The sequence below is a fragment of the Heterocephalus glaber genome, unplaced genomic scaffold (assembly GCF_053883595.1).
Source record: "Heterocephalus glaber isolate CG9 unplaced genomic scaffold, H.glaber_assembly_v1.0 deba00001538, whole genome shotgun sequence".
Taxonomy (NCBI): domain Eukaryota; kingdom Metazoa; phylum Chordata; class Mammalia; order Rodentia; family Bathyergidae; genus Heterocephalus; species Heterocephalus glaber.
Window position 1 is genome coordinate 37,311,924 of NW_028258333.1, and position 22,434 is coordinate 37,334,357.

General features: G+C 35.9%; 1 protein-coding gene across 9 annotated transcripts in view; it reads left to right on the plus strand.

Moving 5' to 3' along the window:
- The window catches only part of Ddx4 (DEAD-box helicase 4), a 98,868-nt gene that overhangs the window by 32,990 nt on the left and 43,444 nt on the right, over positions 1-22,434 (plus strand). For 5 of the 9 annotated variants that reach the window (XM_087189389.1, XM_087189392.1, XM_087189391.1 and 2 more), the window contains 3 exons: positions 8,855-8,932; positions 10,869-10,916; positions 15,013-15,072. The exons of 1 other annotated variant lie outside the window; for it this stretch is intronic. In XM_087189389.1, coding sequence (XP_087045515.1) covers positions 8,855-8,932; positions 10,869-10,916; positions 15,013-15,072 — 186 coding nt within the window. The remainder of the gene's footprint in view (positions 1-8,854; positions 8,933-10,868; positions 10,917-15,012; positions 15,073-22,434) is intronic. 3 more of the 9 variants (XM_087189394.1, XM_087189395.1, XM_087189396.1) reach the window with 3 other exon arrangements.

Below are 22,434 nucleotides of genomic sequence, written 5' to 3' on the forward strand. Positions count from 1 at the left end.
CACTATGCTTAGCTTTAAGTCTTTTTTAACTTTTATGGTAGATTTTGTTGGGATAATGAGTTCATCATTTTTTCAAGTGTCAATGTCTTTTTGTACTTTACTTCTTTGAATAAAGTGGACATGGTTAAGTTGACTGGACAGACAGATTGGTTGAACAGACTGGTTGGACAGATGCCTCACCTGTTTGTTAATTTATGATTATTGATTTCTAACAGTTGACATAGGAACATGTTTGTAAAAGCTTTAGACATTAGAATGAGAAAGACCTCTTTTTTGAGTTTTATATTTCTCAAGAAAAAGCAGCATGGGAAACATTTCTTTTTACCCATTGATACTAAGTTTACATGATTATTTTCAGAAGCTTAGGTTTTTGAATTTCACTTTTAAAACTACTAGAAGCTTCAGTCACCCAATTGGTTAGCATGCAATACTTACACAGAACTATCAGGATGTTATTTGACATAATGACACAGTAAAATACCTTCTTGCAATCCATTTTTTAGACTTAATTAAAATGCTGAAAATATTTTACATATTTCTATTTTATTATTATTATTATTTATTATTCTATTTATTATAGTACAATAACATTATTAGAACTTTAAGTTTATTTAAAATCTACATGATCATTTCTTTCAGGGAATGCCATTGCTAGGGCAACTTGGTAGTTTTAAATACACATAATACCCTTAAATTTATTTTTTGGAAAATTTTATTGATTATTTTTATCATCATAGGAGTATAAAAGTTGACGTGTGGTATTGCATTAGACATTTGGAAACTTTAGATATAGTAAACATGAATTTGAATTTTATGTTTGGACATATTCCTATTATGTTACATAATTTATTTTTCAAATATACAAATATATTTTGTTTTTAAAGCCTGCATATTAAGATGTATTACTGGTTTGGACTATGTAATTGTGTTAAGAAATAAAAATATGGGTTTTATTGGCTACTTCTATCAATAGAAGTAATAAATATCTTAGTATACTTAGAAGAGTATTTACTATTTAGGTATATTTTAAAATTCTCTGACTTAATTCTGAAATGTCAATTTCATTGGAAAAAGAAATAGCTAGTGGATTAATGAAGCACATTCCTCAGTGTGTCTAGATAGGTCCTGGAGGCACGGTCTTGGGTACTGTATATTATATATAGTCTCTTGTCCCTTCCTCTTTGTCTTTGTTCCCCTGATCCACTTTCCAGCCACCATCAACTAAATAGTTTTGCTCCACCATGCCCTTGTGCTGTGACATTCCTACCTTAAAGCTAACTGACCATATACTGAATTCCTGAGCCACATTAGACATTTTCTCCTTTATACTTTGGGTGTTGGGTATTGTATCCACCAATGGGAAAGGTGATTAATAGAGACAATTGGTTCCAAACAAGTGGGGTAATTTCTGTGACTATATGTGACCATGTGATTTAGAAGCCTTTGGAATGGTTCATAGGAAGAGTTTGGAAAGTTTTGGAGATGCCAGCTAGAGAAGCCCCAGAATCCTATAAATAGAGCTTGATGTGTGATTCTAGTCAGAACTCAGAAGATGCTGACAGAAATGCAATCAGTAAAGGACAGGTGCAGGAGGTTTCAATTTGGAACAAGGACTCCATTGGCAGTTGGTCTAGAGGGCATAATGTATTACACTCTGGCAGAAAATTTGTGTATATTTTGCCCATGTCCCAAGAATTTGCAGAAGATTAAGATTAAGGGTAGTGGGCTAATGAATCTGGCAGAGGAAGTTCTAAAATAGCTCATTATTCAGGCTGTGGCATGGGTACTGCTGGCTGTTTTAACTAGATTTGTAATAAGAATCAGGAGCAAAAGGCAGAGAAGAAAAAATTTGAAAAACTTAAATTTGGCTCGGAAAGAACCACATGTAAAGTTTTGGCCAAAAGAGGTGTGTCTGTGGAAGAGATAGGTGCCATTAAAAAAGAAATAAAGTATTTTGTACATTGACATCTTGAGCAAATGTCAGAAATCAGCAAGACCCGGCCAGGGATTTAGCTCAGTGGCACTGCGCCTGCCTTGTAAGCACAAGGCCATGAGTTCAATCCCCGGTACCAAAAAAAAGAAAAAAAAATCAGCAAGACCCCACCCATCGCAATCTAAAAGGTGCAAAAAAATGTAAACTTTTTATTTGAGAAGGGAGTCCCTGGGGCCTTTGCTAGAGGAGAGCTGCCCAGGGAATTGGTTCCTTAGAATTCAATTCACTCTGCTCAGTCATCCAGGAATTTAGAAGCTGCTGCAGCCAAGGTCTGGTAGGGTCTGGCTACTGTCCCTACTCTCAGCAGAATTTGGTCTCTTTCATGTGATACTGGTTTTACCAGCATGTAGAATGCAAGAGTTTTTGGGTGAGGGAGGCTTTCACCAAGATTTCAGAAAAGGAACTTGGAGGTCAGGCAAGGAGCCCCTGGGAGGGCGGTGTGTTAAACTGTGATAATGAAGCCAGTAGGTACAGTGGAGACTTGAGGAAGTTGGATATGCCAGTAATGAGGAATTTTTGTCAAGAAAAGGTGTAGGCTGTGAGTAGATCCAGCCCAAGAGAGAGAGACTGGGTGGGTTGCAGCTAGCCAAGCCATAGAGGTGGGGCCACCCTAGCCTTCTGGAACTCAGATCTCACTACTCATGTGCCCTAGATGCCAGATATGGAGCTATAGAACTTGTTTGCCCTGTTGGGTTTCAGTTCTGCTTTGGTCATGATTCTTTTCTTGACTCCCTATTCCTCCCTTTTGGAATGATCATGTTTACTCTGTGCTATTTTATTTAACTTGTTTTTGGGTTTTAAAGACATTCATAGCTAAGAGTTTGCATTGAGTCTTAGAGGAGTGTTGGATATTTGGAAAATGCTGGGACTGAGATTTTGGGAAGGGATTATTGTATTTCCAGTTGTATGAAAGAGTTGTATTATGTTAGACGGAATTATGAACTTAACTAATTTTTATTTGGTGATTAAATATGGTTTAAGGAGATGTGTTTTTGTGTGAGGTTGACCAAACGTGGATTATGACCATTAATCCTCCCATGTTAACTTCACTGGATTAAAAAATGCTTTGCAGATTATAAGTATGTGTTATGGCTTATATCTACATATCCCTCCCAAAGGCCTCAGTGAGTTCATAAGTGAGGCTTTTAGGAGTGACTAGATAAGGGTGTGATACTGGGTTCACTGACTTTTTTTTTGGTACCAGGGATGAACTCATGACCTTGCACCTGCCCACTGAGCTAAATCCCTGGCCTACCCCCTTTTTTTTTTGAGACAGGGTCTTGCTATGTAGTTAAGGCTGTCCTTGAACTCTATGTATCTCAGGCTGGCCTTGAATTTATGGCAATTCTCCTGCCTCAGCCTCCCAAGTGCTGGGATTATAGGCATACACCACCACACCTGGCTAGTTCACTGACTAGTTTAGCATAGTTCTGGGTATGGATTTTCTAAAGAGGGAAGACCCACCCTGGGTGTGGATGGCACTAACCAGTAGCCTTGTAGCCTGAATGGAATAAAAAGGGGGAAGAAGGATAAGTATCACTGCTTCCTGTCTGCCATGCCATGCCATGCCATGGACTGTTTCTCCTTCTGCCATGCCATGCCCTGGACTGTTTCTTGCTCTGCTATGCTGCATTGCCTCAGAGCCAGCCGACTGTGGACTGAAACCTCTATAAACTGCGCTAAAATAAACCTTTCCTCCTCTAACTTGTAGATTTTGAGTATTTTATCCCAGCAATGAGAAAGTAACTAAGACAGCATGCTCCCGGGTATGTCTGGGTAGTTGTCCTTTTTCCCAACTCTGTGGACTTCCTTTCTGATGAAACTGCAGACTTTTCACATCTGGTTTTTGCTCTTGATTTTCACTGTAGATCTGGCTAAAAGCAGCGTAGCAGTGTCCATGTTACAGCCTGAATGTCGGGCAGGTTTGAAATTTTTCCACCATATTAATCAGTCCACTGCCTTTAATCTCAGTCTCCTTAATCTCAATCTCTTAAATCTCAGGGCATGGGCAAAATGTAGATACATTTTCTACTAGGGTATAACACATATGCCCTCTAGTTCAACTCTCAATAGAGTCCTTCTGTCCAGCTTTACTGTCTTAGCTGTGACTAGAATCACTCATCACACTTGGTGTACAGCATTTTAGGGCTTCTCTGGCCAGGATTTCTGAATCTTTCCAGATTCTTCCTGCAGACCAATTCCAAAGACTTCTAAGTACAGTCACAGCGAGGAACCCATTTCTCTGGTACCATTATCTGTTTTTATTACTTTCCCATGTAGCTGAGATGCAATAGCTGACCCTTGCAGTTTAAAGGATGAGAGGTTATTTTGACTCATGGTTCCAGTTTATGGTCACTTAATTCCAAGGCAAAATTACCATGGTAGCAGGGTATAGGGGGAAGAAACTGTTCACTGTATGGTGCCAGGTATCAAAGAGTGAAGGGAAGAGTTTGGGAGGGAGATACACTCTTACATGTCTCAGTGACCTGCCTGTTTTTCTTTTTTTTTTGGTACCAGGGATCGAACTCAGGACCTTGCGCTTCCAAGGCAGGTGCCGGAACCACTGAGCTAAATCCCTGGCCCCTCTTTTCTTTTTCCTTAAATTTTTTTATTGGTACATTTTAGGTATACAATACATTTATACATTTATCATTGGGTACTTGTACCTGTACATGATGTATCTTGGTTCTTATTTTTTCCCCATTCCCTGCCCTCCCTATTTACAAAGGCTTTGTTTCCATTTTTTTCCTTTTCTCATAATTTTTCCTTTCCCTTCTTTCCTTTCCCTTTCCTCTCCCACTTTCCCTGCCTGCCTCTTCTGATCAGGCCTTACCTCCTAACAGCACATTGAGCTATGAACTCATTAGTGGATTAGCACCCTATAATTTGATCACCTTCTAAAAGCATGAGACTTTTGGGGGACATTTCAGATCTAAACACTAATATCATTTCTGCCTTTGAGCCAGCAAACCAGGTATTGAATTCCTCAAAACTGTGAGCCAAATTAAACATTTTCTCCTTTACATTGTGGGTGTTGGGTGTTGTGTCCAGCAGTGGGAAAGCTATTTTAGAAGAGGCTTTGTCATACTTTTTGATGTAGACTTCTAAGGATTGTTGAATAAAATTTTTTTCAATAAGAAAACCACCATTGAGACATAATTTGTCACAAATTATTTCCATATGTTGAAATACACATTATATTTTAAAGTCAGACATCTTTGTTGAATGTCAGTACTTTAAAATGTTATACTTCATATAATCTCAGAAGTTCATGGACTTATAAGTATAATTCTCTTCCTTGATCCCTTTAACATTGTCTTAATTGCTGGAACTTTATAACTAGAAGTATGATTTTTAAAAAATTAATTTTATTGGTACAATTTATGTATAATGATGACATTCATCAAAGGGAATTTGTACCATTCTCCCAACTCCCTCCCCTCCCTACAAACCCCGCTCCGTTCCTTATTTACGAAAGCTTTGTTTCTGTATTTTCTCTTGTTTTTTCTTTTACCCTTTCTCCCCCCGCCTCCCCTTCACAGTTTCCCTTTCCTTTTGAACAATTTCTTCCTATTTCACATTATCTGTTATACATTTTGGTCCATATTTACCCTTTCAGTTTCTCACACCAGAGAGATAATGCGATATTGACACATTTGTGTCTGATTTATTTTACTTAAGAGTATAGTCTCGAGGTGCATCCATTTAGCTATAAATGTCTCAAGTTTATCTTTCTTTATGGCTGAGTAGTACTCCATTGTATAAAAAAAGAACACGTCTTTTTTATCTATTCATTGGTTGATGGGTGTTTGGGTTGTTTCCAAGATTTAGCTATTACAAACTTGTGTCTCTATAAACATGAGCGCACATATATTGTTGTGGTATAATGCTTTTAATTCTTTCTGGAAAATAGCAGGGGAATAGCTTGGTCAAATGGGATCTCTAATCCTAATTTTTTGAGGACTCCCCACACTGATTTCCACAGTGGTTGTACCAGTCTGCACTTCCACCAACTGTGGAGCAAGGTTCTTTTTTTCCACCCAGCCCTGCCAGCATTTGTTGTTGGTTGATTTCTTGATCTTAGCCATTCTTTGTTTTAATTTGCATCTCTCAGATGACCAGTAATGTTGAACATTTTTTCATATGTTTATTTGCCATTCAAACTTCATCTGAGAAGTGTCTTTTCATTTTAGATACACATTTTCGGATTGGGTCTTTAAATTTGGGGGGGGGGTCTGATTCTGATTTTTTTCAATTCTTTGTATGTTCTAGATATTAGTCCTTTATCTGTAGGACTACTGGCTAAAATTTTTTCCCACTCTGTGGGTTGTCTCTTCACTCTGTTGGTGATTTCTTTTGTGCTACAAAAACTTTTTAATAGGATGAGATCCTAGTTGTTGATTCTTTGCACTGTTTCCATGCAGTCTGGATACCAGGTAGGATTCATTCCAGGGACACGGGTGGTTCAACATATGCAGATAAGTAAATGTAATACACTACATTGACAGAGCCAAAGAAAAATCTCACACGATCATCTCAATAGATGCAGAAAAAGCATTTGACAAAGTCCAACACCCATTCATGATAAAAACCCTACAAAAAATTAGAATAGATGATATTTAATATGATAAAAGCCATCTATGATAGACCAATAGCCAACATAATACTAAACAGTCAAAAATTGAAAGCTTTCACTTTAAAATCAGGAACAAGACAAAGATGTCCACTGTCACCACTCCTATTTAACATAGTTCTGCCAGAGCAGTTAGATAGGAAAAAGAAATAAAAGGAATAAAGATAAGAAAGGAAGAAGTTAAATTATCATTATTTGCAGATTACTGGGGACCCCTGAAACTTTCCCGGAAACCTCTGCAGTAGGCTTTAGTCTCCTGGCCAGTGTATTACACAGGCCTGAGGAAAAAAAAGTTAAAGACAGAACTAAGAGAGAGAGAAAGTTGGGTGCCAGGACAACCAATGCTGGTGTAACCAACAAAAGTGCTGGCCAGTCCAAGCCACTGATTTTTATTGGTAATCAATTTGGGGTAAAGGCGATCTGTGTGCAAGGGTGGCAGTACGCACGAGGATGCACAATTGTGCAGTTTCTATGGAAATTAATGTAAGCAAGGCTCGTAAAAGACAAGACAAAGCATTCTTGAGTGATAAAAACAGCATGGTGCTGGCAAAAAAACAGACCTAAAGATCAATGGAACAGACTAGAAGAGGTGGAAACAACAACAAATACACCCAGCCACCTTATCTTTTTTTTTTTTTTTTTTTTTTTTTTTGGTTATGGGGGTGGGATCGAACTTGGGTCCTTGTGTTTGTGCAGCAGGCCTTGAAACCACTGAGCTAAATCCCGGGCCCCTAGGCACCTTATCTTTGACAAAGGGACCAAACACATTCACTGGAGGAAAGATAGCCTCTTTATTAAGTGGCACTGGAAAAATTGTCTTTCTAAATGCCAAAGACTAAAACTAGACCAGTGTCTCTCATCATGCACTAAAATAAATCAAAATGGATCTAAGATCTAAATATTAAAACAGAAACACTGAATGGTTTTGAAGTTGACTCTTACTTATGTTGATTAGCTTTTCATGTTCTGTAAAGTATGGCTAAGCACCTTTAACTTCTTGAATCACATTCATATCTAAGCTGTGATGAAAACAGTTACAGTTGGGGAGTTTTGCATGTACTATGAGTAGTTTCAGTTCCCCTGTAGTAGGTATTATGGATAAAGATAAAACAGTTTATAGGGATCACAGGGAATGCTTTAATTTTTTGCAGTGATGGTTTAGACTAGTGTCAGTTTATGCTGTTTTGGATGTCTCTGCTATTTTTTGTTTTTCTAATTATGTTTCTTGCCATTGCATGTCTGCCCTTAAGGTATTTTGTTTTGTTCTGTTCTGTTTTATTTTGTTGTGTTCTGTTTTGATATGAGGTCTTGCCTTGCTATGTTGCACAGGCTGATTTCCCAATTTCTAGGCTCATGTGATCTTCCTGCCTTAGCCTCCTTAGTAGTTGGGACTACAGGAGTAGGCCCAGCTGAGGTTATTAATTTAGTGGTAGTGAAACACATGGAAAAATATTACTAAAAAGAGGTACAGGTAGTGTGCTATGAGGAATGTGGAGGAAGAATTAATTATGACTGGAATGCTGAAGGAAGACCACAGAATTGGTGTTCTGAAGTATAGAAATAATTTTGATAGAAAAAATAGGAAAGCAAGGATCTACCAAAGCACAAAATACTGTGTATTAGAAGTTCACAATACAGAGTACAAGGAAGTTATTTGGTGTAAATTAAAATATTGAGTGTTCAGAATTATGTAATGGAAATAAAACTATGAAGAATAATATGGGCAAATAATATAAAAGGGATAATAGAAAGTATGAAAGGCAGTGGTATTCATAGTCACTTTAGCCCCTGATTTTAATTTTACAAGTAGAAAGGGTGAAAGAGATCTAAGTACTAGAAAAATAGGTAAATAATAGAGCAGTTTAAAAAATGGGACAAGAGTATAAAGTTTCCAATAGCAGTGACTTTCACACAGGGACAGAGTATAATGGCTGGGTTTGTCAAGGAGAGGGTTCAACATACAAAAAATCATGAAGTGAATTTCCTTGTTGAAAATTTCTAGTAAAATAACAACTAGTAGAAACCTATATTTTACCAGTAGTAGTTTTATATTTTTTATTTTGGTATCATTTTTAAGGGTTTTAAAAAAGTTACAAGTCTATTACTTAACTCTGTACTATTCTATTCCCATTACTGAAAATTCCCTTACCCACAACACTCATTTCATTACTAGTTTTTGATGGTGCAGGTAATATTGTATGTTAAAGAATTTATGTGAACTTTCTTAGATGCTGGAGACTCTAATAAAAGAGAGCATACTCCCACAAAGGGTGGATTTGGAGTTGGAAAGGGTTTTGGAAACAAAGGTAATTACTTGCTTATGATATCTTAATCAAAACTTGAGTTGGCCCCAAGCTTTTTAGTCTTTGGGTTCAAGTTTCCCTTTAGTATATACAGAAAATGTGAATTTTTATCAAGAATTTATGAGGGTTACCTGGGAATGCTTTCACTCTCTTAGTCATAGTTTTTAGCAGTTTGTGTTGCTCTGGATGGGCTTGGTTTTTATTTACTTGGTTCTCTTTTGATTTTGAAACAGTCATGTTCCTTGATAGAGCATCTTCAGATTGATTCACCCTACATATGACCCATAGTTGTTTCTTTTACTCCAGACTGCCAGTCTCCTACTGAGAGATTCCTTACACTTCCATATGTGAATTTTAGTACCCATCTTTAGTTAAGCAAAGAACCAGTAAAGTTTGAAATTATGTATTTTTTTCTTGAGATCTTAAAAAAGATTTTTTTTTTTTTGGTACCGGGGATAGAACTCAGGTCCTTGTGCTTGTGAGGCAGGCTCTGGAACCACTGAGCTAAATCCCCAGCCCAAAAGGATTTTTAAATTAAAAAATTTTAAAGGAAAAGTTTGGCAGAGTTTAAGATCAAGTTCAGTAATGTGTCAGTGGAAGACTTTCCCAAGTATTTTGGAAAGTGACTCTTGAGGAGCGAATGAGGAGGATGTAACAATGTGGAGAGTAGATTGTAGTCCTTTTCTCAAGCAACCACAAAGGTTGCAAATATTTAAATGTATGAAACAATTCAAAACCTAGGTCTTGTGGGAACATTCTGTAGGAATTATGTTTATATATTTTGAAGAGTTATATCTACTCAATTTTTTTATCATTCAATAGTATAGTAAGGGTATAGGATACTTGTTTTAATAGTACATGTATATGCTAATTGAGCATTAAATTTTTGTGGAATTTTATTGCTAGAAAAGACCTTGGATTTTTGTTAAGCCTGAGATGTTAAGTTACTTGAGATGTGCACTTGCACACACACACATTTTGTGTATAAATTGAACACTGTCAAATGATAATTGGTTAGTTCTTGTGTCAAAGAAGCACAAATGTAATACATTTAAGCTTACACTTTGTGAGATTATTTTTTTAAGGTGAGAGTTTCACTGTGTTTCCCTGGCTGGTCTTGAAATTGTGGGCTCAAGCAGTCCTACTCTATCAGCCTTCCAGGTAGCTGGTACTATAGGCATGTTTCACCACATCTAGCTCCCTGTGTATTTTTGTACTAAAAATAAGACTCAACTTTTTAATTTTTGGTACCGGGGATTGAACTCAGGACCTTGCACTTGCAAGGCAGGCGCGGTGCCACTGAACTAAATCCCTGGCTCAAGACTCAACTTTTATTTTGAGCCAAGGTCTAGCTATAGCCCAGGCTCGCCTCAAATGTGAGATCCTCTTGTCTCAGTCTTTCTAGTGCTGGGAATATAGGTATGAGCCACTATGCCCAGTTTAAGACTTGACATTTGAAATTTTAAAAATTTTATGGACAATTACCAAAGATTACTAAGGATTTCCATGTTATTGAGAAGGGAAAAATTTTTACACATTAGATTATAACTTAGTTACATTGTTCTTTGACAAATGAAGAGATTGGAAATTGTAAAATTTAAAATTTTTGATATTTTAAATAGAAAGTATGTAGTGATTATACTAACATATATTCCTGACTTGCCTGTGTACATATAGAAGAGTATAGGACATTTGAGGTAATTAAAACTGACTGAAAAGAAAGTTGTTTTTAGCTTTAAGAGAATGGGGCTGATAAATTGGCAGAAAGCTGAAATCTTAGCACAACCTGAAGAAGTTTTCATTCAATATATATATAGTTGCATGTGGTTTATTTTATTTTAAATAGCATCATAACTATTTGGCCCTGATTTTTTTAAATGCAGAGGTAGATGGTATTGTTTTTAAAAGTTTGCAAGTTTTACTTTTTATTTTTGTACAGGCTTTTCAAATAAATTTGAAGAAGGTGGTAACTCTGGGTTCTTGAAAGGTAAGTTCAGTGTTTTTGTAGTAACTTTTAAAAATGCAGTGTCAAGAACACATTCTGAAGAGAACTTAGATATTTTAGTTTGGTCCAGTTCTAATTTATTTATGTCCAACTTTATGAAGCGACTATATCTGAAGCCCTAGCCAGGGATATTTTCTGGTTTGTAGATAAATCCTAGTGTGGCCTCTTGATAACCTGACTCAGTAATCTATGAGGTACAACTTTTGAATGCTGGGCTATCTTGAGAAAAAGGGGATTGGTAGAAGAAAGAACAAATTAAGAATTAAAGTATATAAACACATGGGGTGGGGATTTATCTCAGTGGTGCTGCCACCTGCCTTGCAAGTGCAAGGTCCAGAGTTTGATCCCCAGTACCAAAAAAAAAAAAAAAAATACACACACACACAGTTTGGGACTATTTTCATTCTAAGAGAAAGAGTCTTCTTATTCTTTTTTTCCAGTTTGACTTTTGAGACTGGGTCTTGTTATGTATGCCAGGGTGGCCTCAAACTTTTTTTTTCCGGTACGAGGGATCGAACTCAGGACCTTGTGCTTGTGAGGCAGACACTGGAACCACTGAGACTTATAAATCCCTGGCTCTGGCCTTGAACTTTTTTTTTTTTGGTACCGGGGATTGAACTTGGGTCCTTGCGCCGCAAGCAGCAGCAGCGAAACCACTGAGCTAAATCCCCGGCCCTGGCCTTGAACTTTTGATACTCCTGTTTTAGCCTCTTGAGCACTTGGATTATAGACATGTGGCATTGCGCTTGGAAAGAAAGATTCTTAAGAATGTGCATCACTGCTGAAACTAGAAATATTTCTGTCATATGTACTAACATTCTGTTTTGGAGCAATACAGAGAATGATAAAAATAGAATAATGTCATCAGGAGATAGATTGCAATAATAAACCTTGCCGGGGCCTTGGAACTTGTATTATAAAAGCATCTCTGGTGATTCTGATACTCTGTTTGGTAACCATTGATCTGTGGGATCTTTATAACACAGTATGCTTTGGAGTTCGAGACTTTATGTCCCTGCCCTACTTCCTTCTAATTGAATAAAAGTAGAGCACATTGCTTAGTTTCTCTAGGTTGCAGTTATGTATTCTATAGGATGGAGACCATCCATTTTTAGATTTCAAACAGACTGAGAATTCACATAAAAGCATAAAACATAGTCCTAGATACCTTTGCTGCATACTTTATAAATGCCATCTATCTGTCTTCAAATGTTTGAGTCTTGGGCTGGGAATATAGCTCTGTGGTAGAGTACTTGTCTAGCCTGTACAAGACCCTAGGTTTGATCCCTAGCACTGTATATTTACACATATTTGAGGCTTGATCTTAAACTCTTTTCCAAATCAAAACTAAAACTAGACCTGATCACCTGCAAGCTATTTTGAAATAAGGTTGGGTTTTAATGTGTCATATAAGATATTTTCTCCAAACTTTGCCAGTCTCATTCTTTTCTTTTTTCTCCTGTTTCATTCAAATGAAAACATGCATAACATAGAACTAGTTTAAAAATTTTTTTTGTGTGTGTTTTTTTTTGAGTCAGGATCCCCAGTATGTAGCTATGTAGTTCAGGCTGGCCTTGAACTCACTATATAGCCCAGGCTGGCCTTGAACTTGCAGTGCTCCTCCTGCCTCAGTTTCTCAAGTGCTGGGTTTACAGGTGTGTGACACCACACCCAGGAGAACGAGTATTTATGAGATGAAAATCAATCATCCTTTTTATTCTTTTCCATTTCTATTTAACTATTTCTGGTCTAATTCTCACGTTGAACTAATTTAGTATTCAAATCATTTCCACTTATCCAAAGACCTTCCACATATTACAGGTGTATTAGTCAGTTTCTCATCACTGGGATAAAATAACCAACACCTGCAACTTAAAGGAAGCAAGGGTTATTTTGGCTCATAGTTTCAGAGGTTCATCCCCTGCGTAATCAGCTGGCTGTAAGGCAGAAACAGGATGGAGGGAAGGGCACAGTGGAAGAAACCTGCTCAACCCATATCAGCCAGGATGCAGAGAGAGAGAGAAGTGAGGACCCAAGGTCAAGAGAATATACCCTTCAAGGTCATACCCCCAGTGACCTGCCTCTTCTACCACACCTCACCTACTAACAACATATTCTGCTGTGAACTCATCAGTGATCTAATCTGATAATTATATTGCCCTCCATGATCCAGTCACCTTCCAAAAGCCCCACCTCTGAACACACCACACTGTGTGTGGGGGGAGTCATTTTGGATCTAAACCACAGTACCAGGTGACTTTTCCAGAGATGACAAGAGAGACATCAAGAGAGTGCAAAAATTAGTTTGTCACAGCACTAAGTTAAAACTTTTCTCCAGAGTGGTCTGCTGTCTTTATTTTAGTCTACTTTCTTGTTTTCATTCTTAGTTTCCCTAAAAGAAAAAAATAATACATAGGTCAGATTCTTTCATTTTCAAGCCCTTGATGATGTTTTGAAATCATAGTAGAAGCTTTTGTTTACACAAAAATTGTGTTTTTAATTTTTTCCCCATTTCTATTTTTCCCTGAGCTGGTATAGTGTAGTGATAAGGAATTCAGGTTTTTGAGTTGGACAACCTAGGTTTGAGACTTAGATCCTCCTCTTGGTTGTTGTGTTGTATTGAAGATATTTAACCTTTTTGTATTTCATTTTCCCTAATCATAAAATGAGGTTTATACCCACTTTATAAGGTTTTGTGAAGATTTAAAAGGTTAATACAGGACTGGAAATAAGGCTGTGGGTTTGATCCTTCGCACTGAAAACAAAAACAAAAAGAAAATGGATGTGGTGACATGCTTGTATTCCAGCTACTCATGGGGCTAGTGCAAGAGGATCACTAAGGACAGTACCTAGCGGGTAGCTGAGCAACATAGGGAGACCTGTCCTGAAAAAAAAAGTGCACTTAGAATAATGCCAAATGCAAATTATGTTATATATGTTATTTTTATATTGTATAATTAATAGACCTTACCTGATCATGTGATTATTATCTTATTTTTCTTTGTGTGTGTCTTTATTTTCTAGCTCTGTAGAGATTATATTTTTTTTTTTTTTTTTTTACACAGTAACTTTATTTTGAAATAGTTTGGTTGAAATAATGCAGTTGTTCCCAATCCCTTTTTCTGCCCTTCCCTCCCCTTTCTGTCTTTGGGTTCTCTTCCCATATATATGTGAAAGATTAATCTCACTGTTTCCTACTTCCTACTGTCTATTTTTTATTTTGCACTTTATTTATACATTGGGGTTCTCATATAAGAGAAACCATGTGATATCTAAGCTTGTGTGTATCTGATTTACTTCATTTAACATTATAGTCTCAAGATGCATCCATTTTCCTACAAATAACTCAAATTTATTCTTCTTTATGGCAGAGCATTACTGTATTGTACATAAATACTACATTGTAATCCATTCATCTGTTGATGGACATTTAGGCTGTTTCCAAGATTTAGCTATTATGAATTGTGTTGCTATAAACATGGATATGCATGTATTACAGTAATCTGATGTCTTTAAACCTAGTAAGGGAATAGTAGGATCAAATGAAATTTCTATGTCTAGTTTTCATTTTAGTGATTTTCTTTAATAGTAAAGTTAAATGAGAAGTGCAAGAAAGCAGGTCAGATGATTTTACTTGACATAATAAAATTGGTGCAAAACCACTTTTGTCTAATTATTTGTAACCTTTTGATCCAAATACATAAAATATGCAATATTTACAAACATTTTTCTTTCTTTTTTCTTTTTTTTTTGTAAATACAATGCTTTAAAATACATTATAGGGCCGGGAATTTAGCTCAGTGGTTTCACTGCCTGCTGCACAAGCGCAAGGACCTGAGTTCAATCCCCGGTACCAAAATCAAACAGACAAAAAAACATATTATAAAGCACCTTAGTAAAAATAGTCTACAGGTAAAAGTACAGAAATTTGTTAAATTTCAAGAATTAAAACGTTTATATTTTAACTTATTAAAATATTTTGTTTTTTTACTAGTTTATCTTGTGACAGTGCTATTAGATCTTATGTCTTTACAGTTTATTCTTTGGATGATATTCACTTGTTAAAATTTTATTCAAGAATCTAATAATGACTGTGAAGATAATCAAATATGGAACAGAGAGTTTTCCAGTAGAAGCGGTAAGGACCATGTTTTAGAACAATTTGTAATTAAGACAGAGGTAATAAACTGACAAAACTGATTTTGGAAGAGCTGAAATAAAGAAAAATTCTGATTATGAAAACTTTTAAAGAAAAATACTTGGGATATATTTTCTGCCTTTAATACCTAACTGAATATTCAGTAAGTGCTGTTTCGTTTCTTTCTGATGTTTGTGGATCTTTGGCTTTTTTTTCCTCTATGACCTCAAGAATGTGCTATAAATTATAGAAAAGAGATATTGTGAATTTTATTAGTCACTATTTAAATAAAGTAGAGATGTGCTTGTCTCTGAATAAAAAAATTAGAAATTCTAGGGAAAGAAGGAATTGTACATTATTTTTTGTTCAAGTCTAGCAGTATTTCACCATATTCTGCTCATTCTAACTAATGAATTTGAGGTGAGCTGATGTAAAAATTATCATGCATTTTTCTCCTTTATATCTGAAAACATGTTAAAACAGCAACAAAACCCACAAAAAACCATAATGAAATTACTATTCAGTTGCTACAGATGTGCAAATCTGTGATAAAATGACCTAATTTTGAAACTACATGGTTAAGGTACATTGGTGTTTTTGCTGTAGTTTGGGAACATCCCCCCCTTTCCCTATTATGTGGTGAGCTGATGAACAGCAGGCCTTCCCTTAGGAAGCTAGCTAGTACTGCTTCTGTCTGGACTTCACAATATCTTGAATCTTACTGTAATTTCACACAGTAGTAGAGAATGTTTAAGAAAAAGACAGGTTCAGCTTTTAGCATTTTTTTTTTGTGTGTGATGATAGTGGAGAGTAGTGAACACATAGTCTGTGCATGCTAGGCATGTGTTGTACCACTCATCTACATCCCCAGCCCTTTTTCTTTTGGATTTTATTTTGAGACAGGATCTTGGTAACCTGCATAGGCCGCCCTTGAACTTTTGATCTTCCTGCAGCCTCCTGAGTCCTGAGATTGTAGGGGTGCACCATGCACCTAGCTGCTTTTCTTTTGCTTTTTCACAAGCAGTTTTTGATACAGTATTCAGAAAACATTGCCCACATTAAAACATCCCTAATTGTTGTCTGGAGAATAGCAGATATCTTCCTATGAAATTTAAATCAATTCATTCATATTCAAATGAGGCAGCCAAAATCTATTTGCAACTCTATGTGTGTGGTTCTGACTTACAGATTAGTGAAGAGTGGTTAGCAGAGACATAGCCATATTCCTTATTTCCATTTTCTGTAGATATATACATTTGAGAGTAGAAAGTTAGCACATAGTGGTCACTCAGTAAATATGTGTATATATAAGTTTATATTGCAATAGACCATAATATAGTCAGTTGTACATGTCGTAAGTATATAATGCAATGGTTCTTTCACACACTGAACGGACCTGGCTGCAGTGCGTTCACCAGCATCTAGGTCTAGAAATGGAAATTACCAGCACATCAAAAGCCCCTTTCATGCCTGTTTTCATTAACACCAACCCCACTCCTGAAGGTTTACCTCTATTTTGACTTCTGAAACTATAGATTAATTCTGTGTGTTTTTATTCTCAGTATAAAGGGAATTATATGTGGTGTTTTAAAATTTTTTTTTATTGGGCCGGGGATTTAGCTCAGTGATTCCACCGCCTGCCTCATAAGCGCAGTCCTGAGTTCGCTCCCTGGTACCAAAAAAAAAAAGTTTTATTGGTACGTGTTTGTAGTACATTACAATTACATTCATCATGGGGAGTTGGTACATGTAGATGACATTTCTCAATCCCTTTTTAAAAACTCCTTTCCCTCTCTCATCCTCCCTGACCTTCTTAGGCCCTTTCTTTCACACACACACACACACACACACACACACACACACACACACACGCGCGCGCACATTTAAAATAATATTTATAAAAATATGTATTCAAAAATACATGTTTGTAGTACATAATGATCACATTTTTTGTAGAGACTTCATGTATGTACAACACCCCCCCCTCCTAATCCCTTTTCTGCCCTTCCCTCCCCTTTACATCTTTGGGTTCCCTTCCCAGATATATGTGAAAGATCTCACTGTTTCCTACTTCTTACTGTCTTTTTTAAATTTTGCACTTTATTTATACATTGGGGTTCTCATATAAGAGAAACCATGTGATATCTAAGCTTGTGTGTGTCTGATTTACTTAACATTATGGTCTCAAGATGCATCCATTTTCCTACAAATAACTCAAATTTGTTCTTCTTTATGGCAGAGCATTACTCTATATAAATACTGCATTATCATCCATTCATCTGTTGATGGACATTTAGGCTGTTTCCAAGATTTAGCTATTATGAATTGTGTTGCTATAAACATGGATATGCATGTATTACAGTAATCTGATGTCTTTAAACCTAGTAAGGGAATAGCAGGATCAAATAAAATTTCTATTTCTAGTTTTTTAAAGAATTTTCATACTGATTTCCATAGTGGTTGTACCAGTTTACACTCCCACCAACAATGAAGAAGTCCCCCCCCCCCACAGCCTTTTCAGCAATTGTTATTATTTGATTTCCTGCAGATAGCCATTCTTTCTGGAATGAGATGGAATATAAGTTATTTTAACTTGCATTTCTCAAATGGCCAGTGATGTTGAGCATTTTTTGTGTATTTATTGACCATTTATATTTCTTCATCCAAGAAGTGTCTATTCATTTTAGATGTTTATTTTCTAATTAGGTCTTTAAATTTGGGGAGTGTTAAGTTTTTTTGAATTTTTTATATATTCTAGATATTAGTTCTTTGTCTCAGTAGTAGCTGGCAAAATTTTTTTCCCATTCTGTAGGTTGTCTCTTCACTCTGGTTTTCTTTGCTGTGCAGAAGTTTTAAAATTTGATATGATCCCATTTGTTAATTCTTGGTATTATTTCTTGTGCACTTAGGATATTGTTCAGGAGGTCTTTGCCTATACCTATGTCTTTAATAGTTTTAGCTCTTTGGTCTTCCAGCAGATTATTTCTGTTCTAATGTTTAGACCTTTGATCCATTTTGGTTTTAATTTAGTGCATAGTGAGATATATGGGTCTAGGTGGCATGTGGAAAGCCAGTTTTCCCATTTGTTAAAGAGGCTATCTTTCCTCCAGCGAAGGTATTTGGCTCCTTTGTTAAAAAGTGTGCCTGGAGTTGTTTCTGTATCTTCTATTCTGTTCCATTGATCAACAGACCTGTTTTTTCCGCAATACCATGTTGTTTTTTATCACTGTAGCTTTGTAGTATAATTTGAAGTCTGGGATTTTGATGCTCCCTGCCTTGCAGTTTGTTGCCCAGAATTGCTTTTTGGACATTTTCCTATTGGATATCTTTATTTTTATATTTTTATTTGTAAAGAATTTAAAGTATACAAAAAGTTGCAAAAATAGTATGTATATACTGCCTTGATTACTGTAGCTTTAGAAGAAGTCTTAAAATTGGGTGCTAAATGTCTTCCAACACTGTTTTTGTTTTTGTTTTTGGCTTTTCTGGGTCCTTTGTACTCCTACATAACTTTAAAATTTCAATATCCAGTTCATTTGTAGCAAGTATACACAGACCTGAATTTTTATATATACTTTGTGTTTTCTAATCCTGCTAAATTCAAGTACAAGTTCTAGGGGCTCCTAGAGATTTCTTAGTATTTTCTCTGTAGATGATCATTTCATCTACATATAAAGATTTTGCTTCTGCCATGCCAATCCTATCCTAGTTGTGTCATTTTATTGCCAGACTATTTTGATTTAGACCTATGTTTCAAAGTCGGATGGACATATGAAGAGTAGGCATATATGCCCTTGTTCCCCACTTCAGGGAGAAAGCATTGTATCGTCTCCATTTATAGAAGGAGTTTTTTTTTGAAGTATGGAGTACATGTCTTTGATCTGTTGAGAAGGTTCTGTTCTACTTCTAGTCTCCTGATAGCTTTTACCATAAACAGCTGTAGAATTTAGTCCAATACTCTTTCTCCAACTAGTGACAGGATCATATGGCTTTCTCCTTTCCTCTGTTAAAATGATGACTTTTGGGGGTGGATCTTCCAGTGCTGAACCAACACTGCCATCCCTATAATAAAACCACTTTCTCCATCCTGCCAGATCTGACTTCTAAGAGTTTGTTTTGTTAAACAAATTTCTATCTATGTTCATTCTTTTTTCTTCTATTATCTTTATCCAGTTTTAGGATTAGCACAATGTTGATTTCCTAAAATGAGGGGAGAAGTGTTCCTTCTTTTTTCTGCTTTAAATGTTTGATATATGGACTAAATGTATAATAGGTAATGTGAAATAGGAAGAAAAAGGGCAAAGGGGAAGGAAGTGGGAGGGCTAGAGGAAAGGATAGAAGGGAATGGGGTTAACATGAGAAAATGGAAAAATAGGAACACAATCTTTGTAAATAGGGAGGAATGGAGGGGTTGAAGGGAGGGCTGGGCAAGGGTGAAAAATAAGAACCAAGGGAGTATGTAAAGGTGCAAATTTCCAATGATGAATGTCATTATATTGTGTACCTAAAATGTACCAATGATTAGAATGAATAATTGAAAATGTAAAATAGGAAGAAAAGGTCCAAAGGGGTAGGGGTAGTGGGAGGGGCAGGGGAAAGGAAAGAAGAGAAAGGAAAAATGCTGAGAAATGGAAAAAATGGAAATAAAGTCTTTGTAAATGGGGAAGGGTGGAGGGCGTGAAGGGAGGTCTAGGAATGGGGAGAAAATAAGAACCAAGATGCATTATGTAAAGGTACAATTCCCGATGAGAAATGTAATTGTGTTGTATACCTACAATGTACCAATAAAAGAATTTAATAAAAAAAAATTTAATATAATTTATCAGTTAAAATGTTTATGAGCCTGCTGTTGTCATATAGGTAGGTTTTCAAGCTAGGAATATACTTTCTTTAATAGGTGCTATTCAAATTTTATATTTCCTCCAGAGTTAGTTTCATTAATTTGCCTTCTAAGTTACTTCTTAGAAGTTGTCAAATTTATTTCAAAAATGATTTTTGTAATATGCTTTCTGTATCCTTTTAAATTCTGTAAAATCTGTTGTAATGTCTCCTAGATCTTAATATTGTAATTTAAAAAATGTATAACTGATATTGTGTAACAGGAAGAAAAGGTCTAAAAGAGCAGGGGAATTGTGAGGGGTAGGGGAAGGGAAAAAAGGGAAAGAAAAAAATATGAAAAGAGGAAAAAAGTGGAAACAAGGTCTTTGCAAATAAGGAAGGGTAGAGGGACTGAAGGGAGGGCAGTGGAAGGGGAAAAAAAATAAGAACCAAGAGACTCATGTAATGGTACAAGATCCCAATGCTGAATGTAACTGTATTTTATACCTAAAATGTACCAATAAAGTTAATGGGGTAAAAAAAAAATAGTATGTATAGTTCCTATATGACATCTATATTGAGAGTCTTTTGATGAATGGAAATTAGCCTTTCTTTTTTTTTTTTTTTTTTTTTGGTATCAGGGATCAAACTTGGGTCCTTGTGCTTGCGGGGCAGGCAGCCCAACCACTGAGCTAAATCCCCAGCCCTAGCCATTTTAATTAAGCTCAGTTTACTGTCTTCATAGTTTATGCTTTTCTCTTTTTGGTCATGTTCAAGAACTCTTTGCTACCTATAAGGTTATGAAGATATTGTTTTTGTTTTAGAACCCAGGGCTTTCACAATAAGCTACATCCCCCAGCCCTTTTTTTATTTTTTTATTTGTTATTTTTAATTTTTTTTTTTTTTTTTTTGGTACTGGGGATTGAACTTGGGTCCTTTCGCTTGGGAGGCAGGCGGTGGAACCACTGAGCTAAATCCCCAGCCCTCCCCAGCCCTTTTTAAAAATCTTGAGACAGGGTCTTGCTGAGTTGCTGAGTTGCTCAGGCTAGGCTTGAACTCCCAGTCCTCCTGCCTTAGCCTCCCAGAGTGCTGAGAATACAAGTATGTCCCCCTATTCATTCTTTTTTATGGCTGAATTATATTTTATTGTATGTATATACATTTTATTTATTCTTCAGCTGATGGATAGTTGGGTTGTTTTCACTTTGGCTGCTACCACTAATGTTGCTATAAAAATTTGTGTACACTTTGAGTTACGGTTAGGTAATAAACTCTCAGGCATAATATGTAATAAACATAATCATACATTTACTTTTAATTAGTTTTATCTCATTTTAAAAACAGGCTTTTAAAATAGGCTTTATTTACTGTCAAGTAGCATGTCTAGGACTTTTACTTTTGTTGATCATTATTTTTATATGCAAATACTGTAGTTGCAAATGCATAAGCTAAACATTCTCAATTCATTTCCTATTTGGCATTTAGGTTTGGATTTGACCTGGTTTTGCTTTAGGCACAACCGATTTTATTTAAACTATTCCTACTGATATTTTTGGTTTTCAATTGTATTAAAAATGAATTGCTTCTAACAGAAAATGAGATTTTGTATATGCCTACCTGTTTTGATTTGGGTGCTTATTATTTTCTATAGAGAGCAAATATAAGCCTAGGATTTATTTAATCCTCTTGTAGATTGTACAGATCCAGTTAATGGTGAATTTGTGTCTTTTCAATGTTTTAGTCAAGTGACACTTTTTCTTTTACTCATTTTTAGTTTTAATTTTCAAAACAAGGAGTAGATTTTTCCAATCATAGACTTATCTATTAATATTGGTATAGTAGAACATTGTAGATCAATTGTGGCTTTTCCTTTTGGTAACTGTTGATATGTTCATGATGGGGCTGTAATTTGTCTCACTGCCAGGTGACTCTGATTTGAATTCATTCATTCTCGCTGGCTTGAACCATCAGTGGTGCATGCATGAGTGTCTCAGCGGGTGGCTTCTACTGCTTCTCAGAGGTCTTTGATTACAGTATTGCAAAGAAAGGTGTTGATTTAGCAGACCAGATGTCATATTACAGTTCCTTAAGGAAAACATTAAAATGATGTAAAAAATTATTATACAGCTAATTTGTGGTACAGCAGTTGTAAATGCATATTATCTATACCAGCAGTGGAGTACTCATAAGATTTCTGCTTTAAAATTTTTTTTTATAAACTATTCTTTTAATGAAGTTTGTTGATTATAATAATTTTTGAATTTTTAATATTTATTGAGTGTTCATAAAAAGCATAAAAATGTCAACTTCAACTACTTTTTGGTGTATAAAGTCAAAAGAATAACAACAGAAATAAATTCCTGTATGAATTACAATGAAAATACCAATAGCACCCTACAAAAAAATCATCTTTACTTCAATTGTCATACCTCAGGCAGTCTTCACACATGACAACAGCATGTTCCATATACATGTGTCGCTAACACTGACAGCACATGTAAGTTTTACTTTCCTGGCCTTTTTGTAGGACATACTTGACATCTT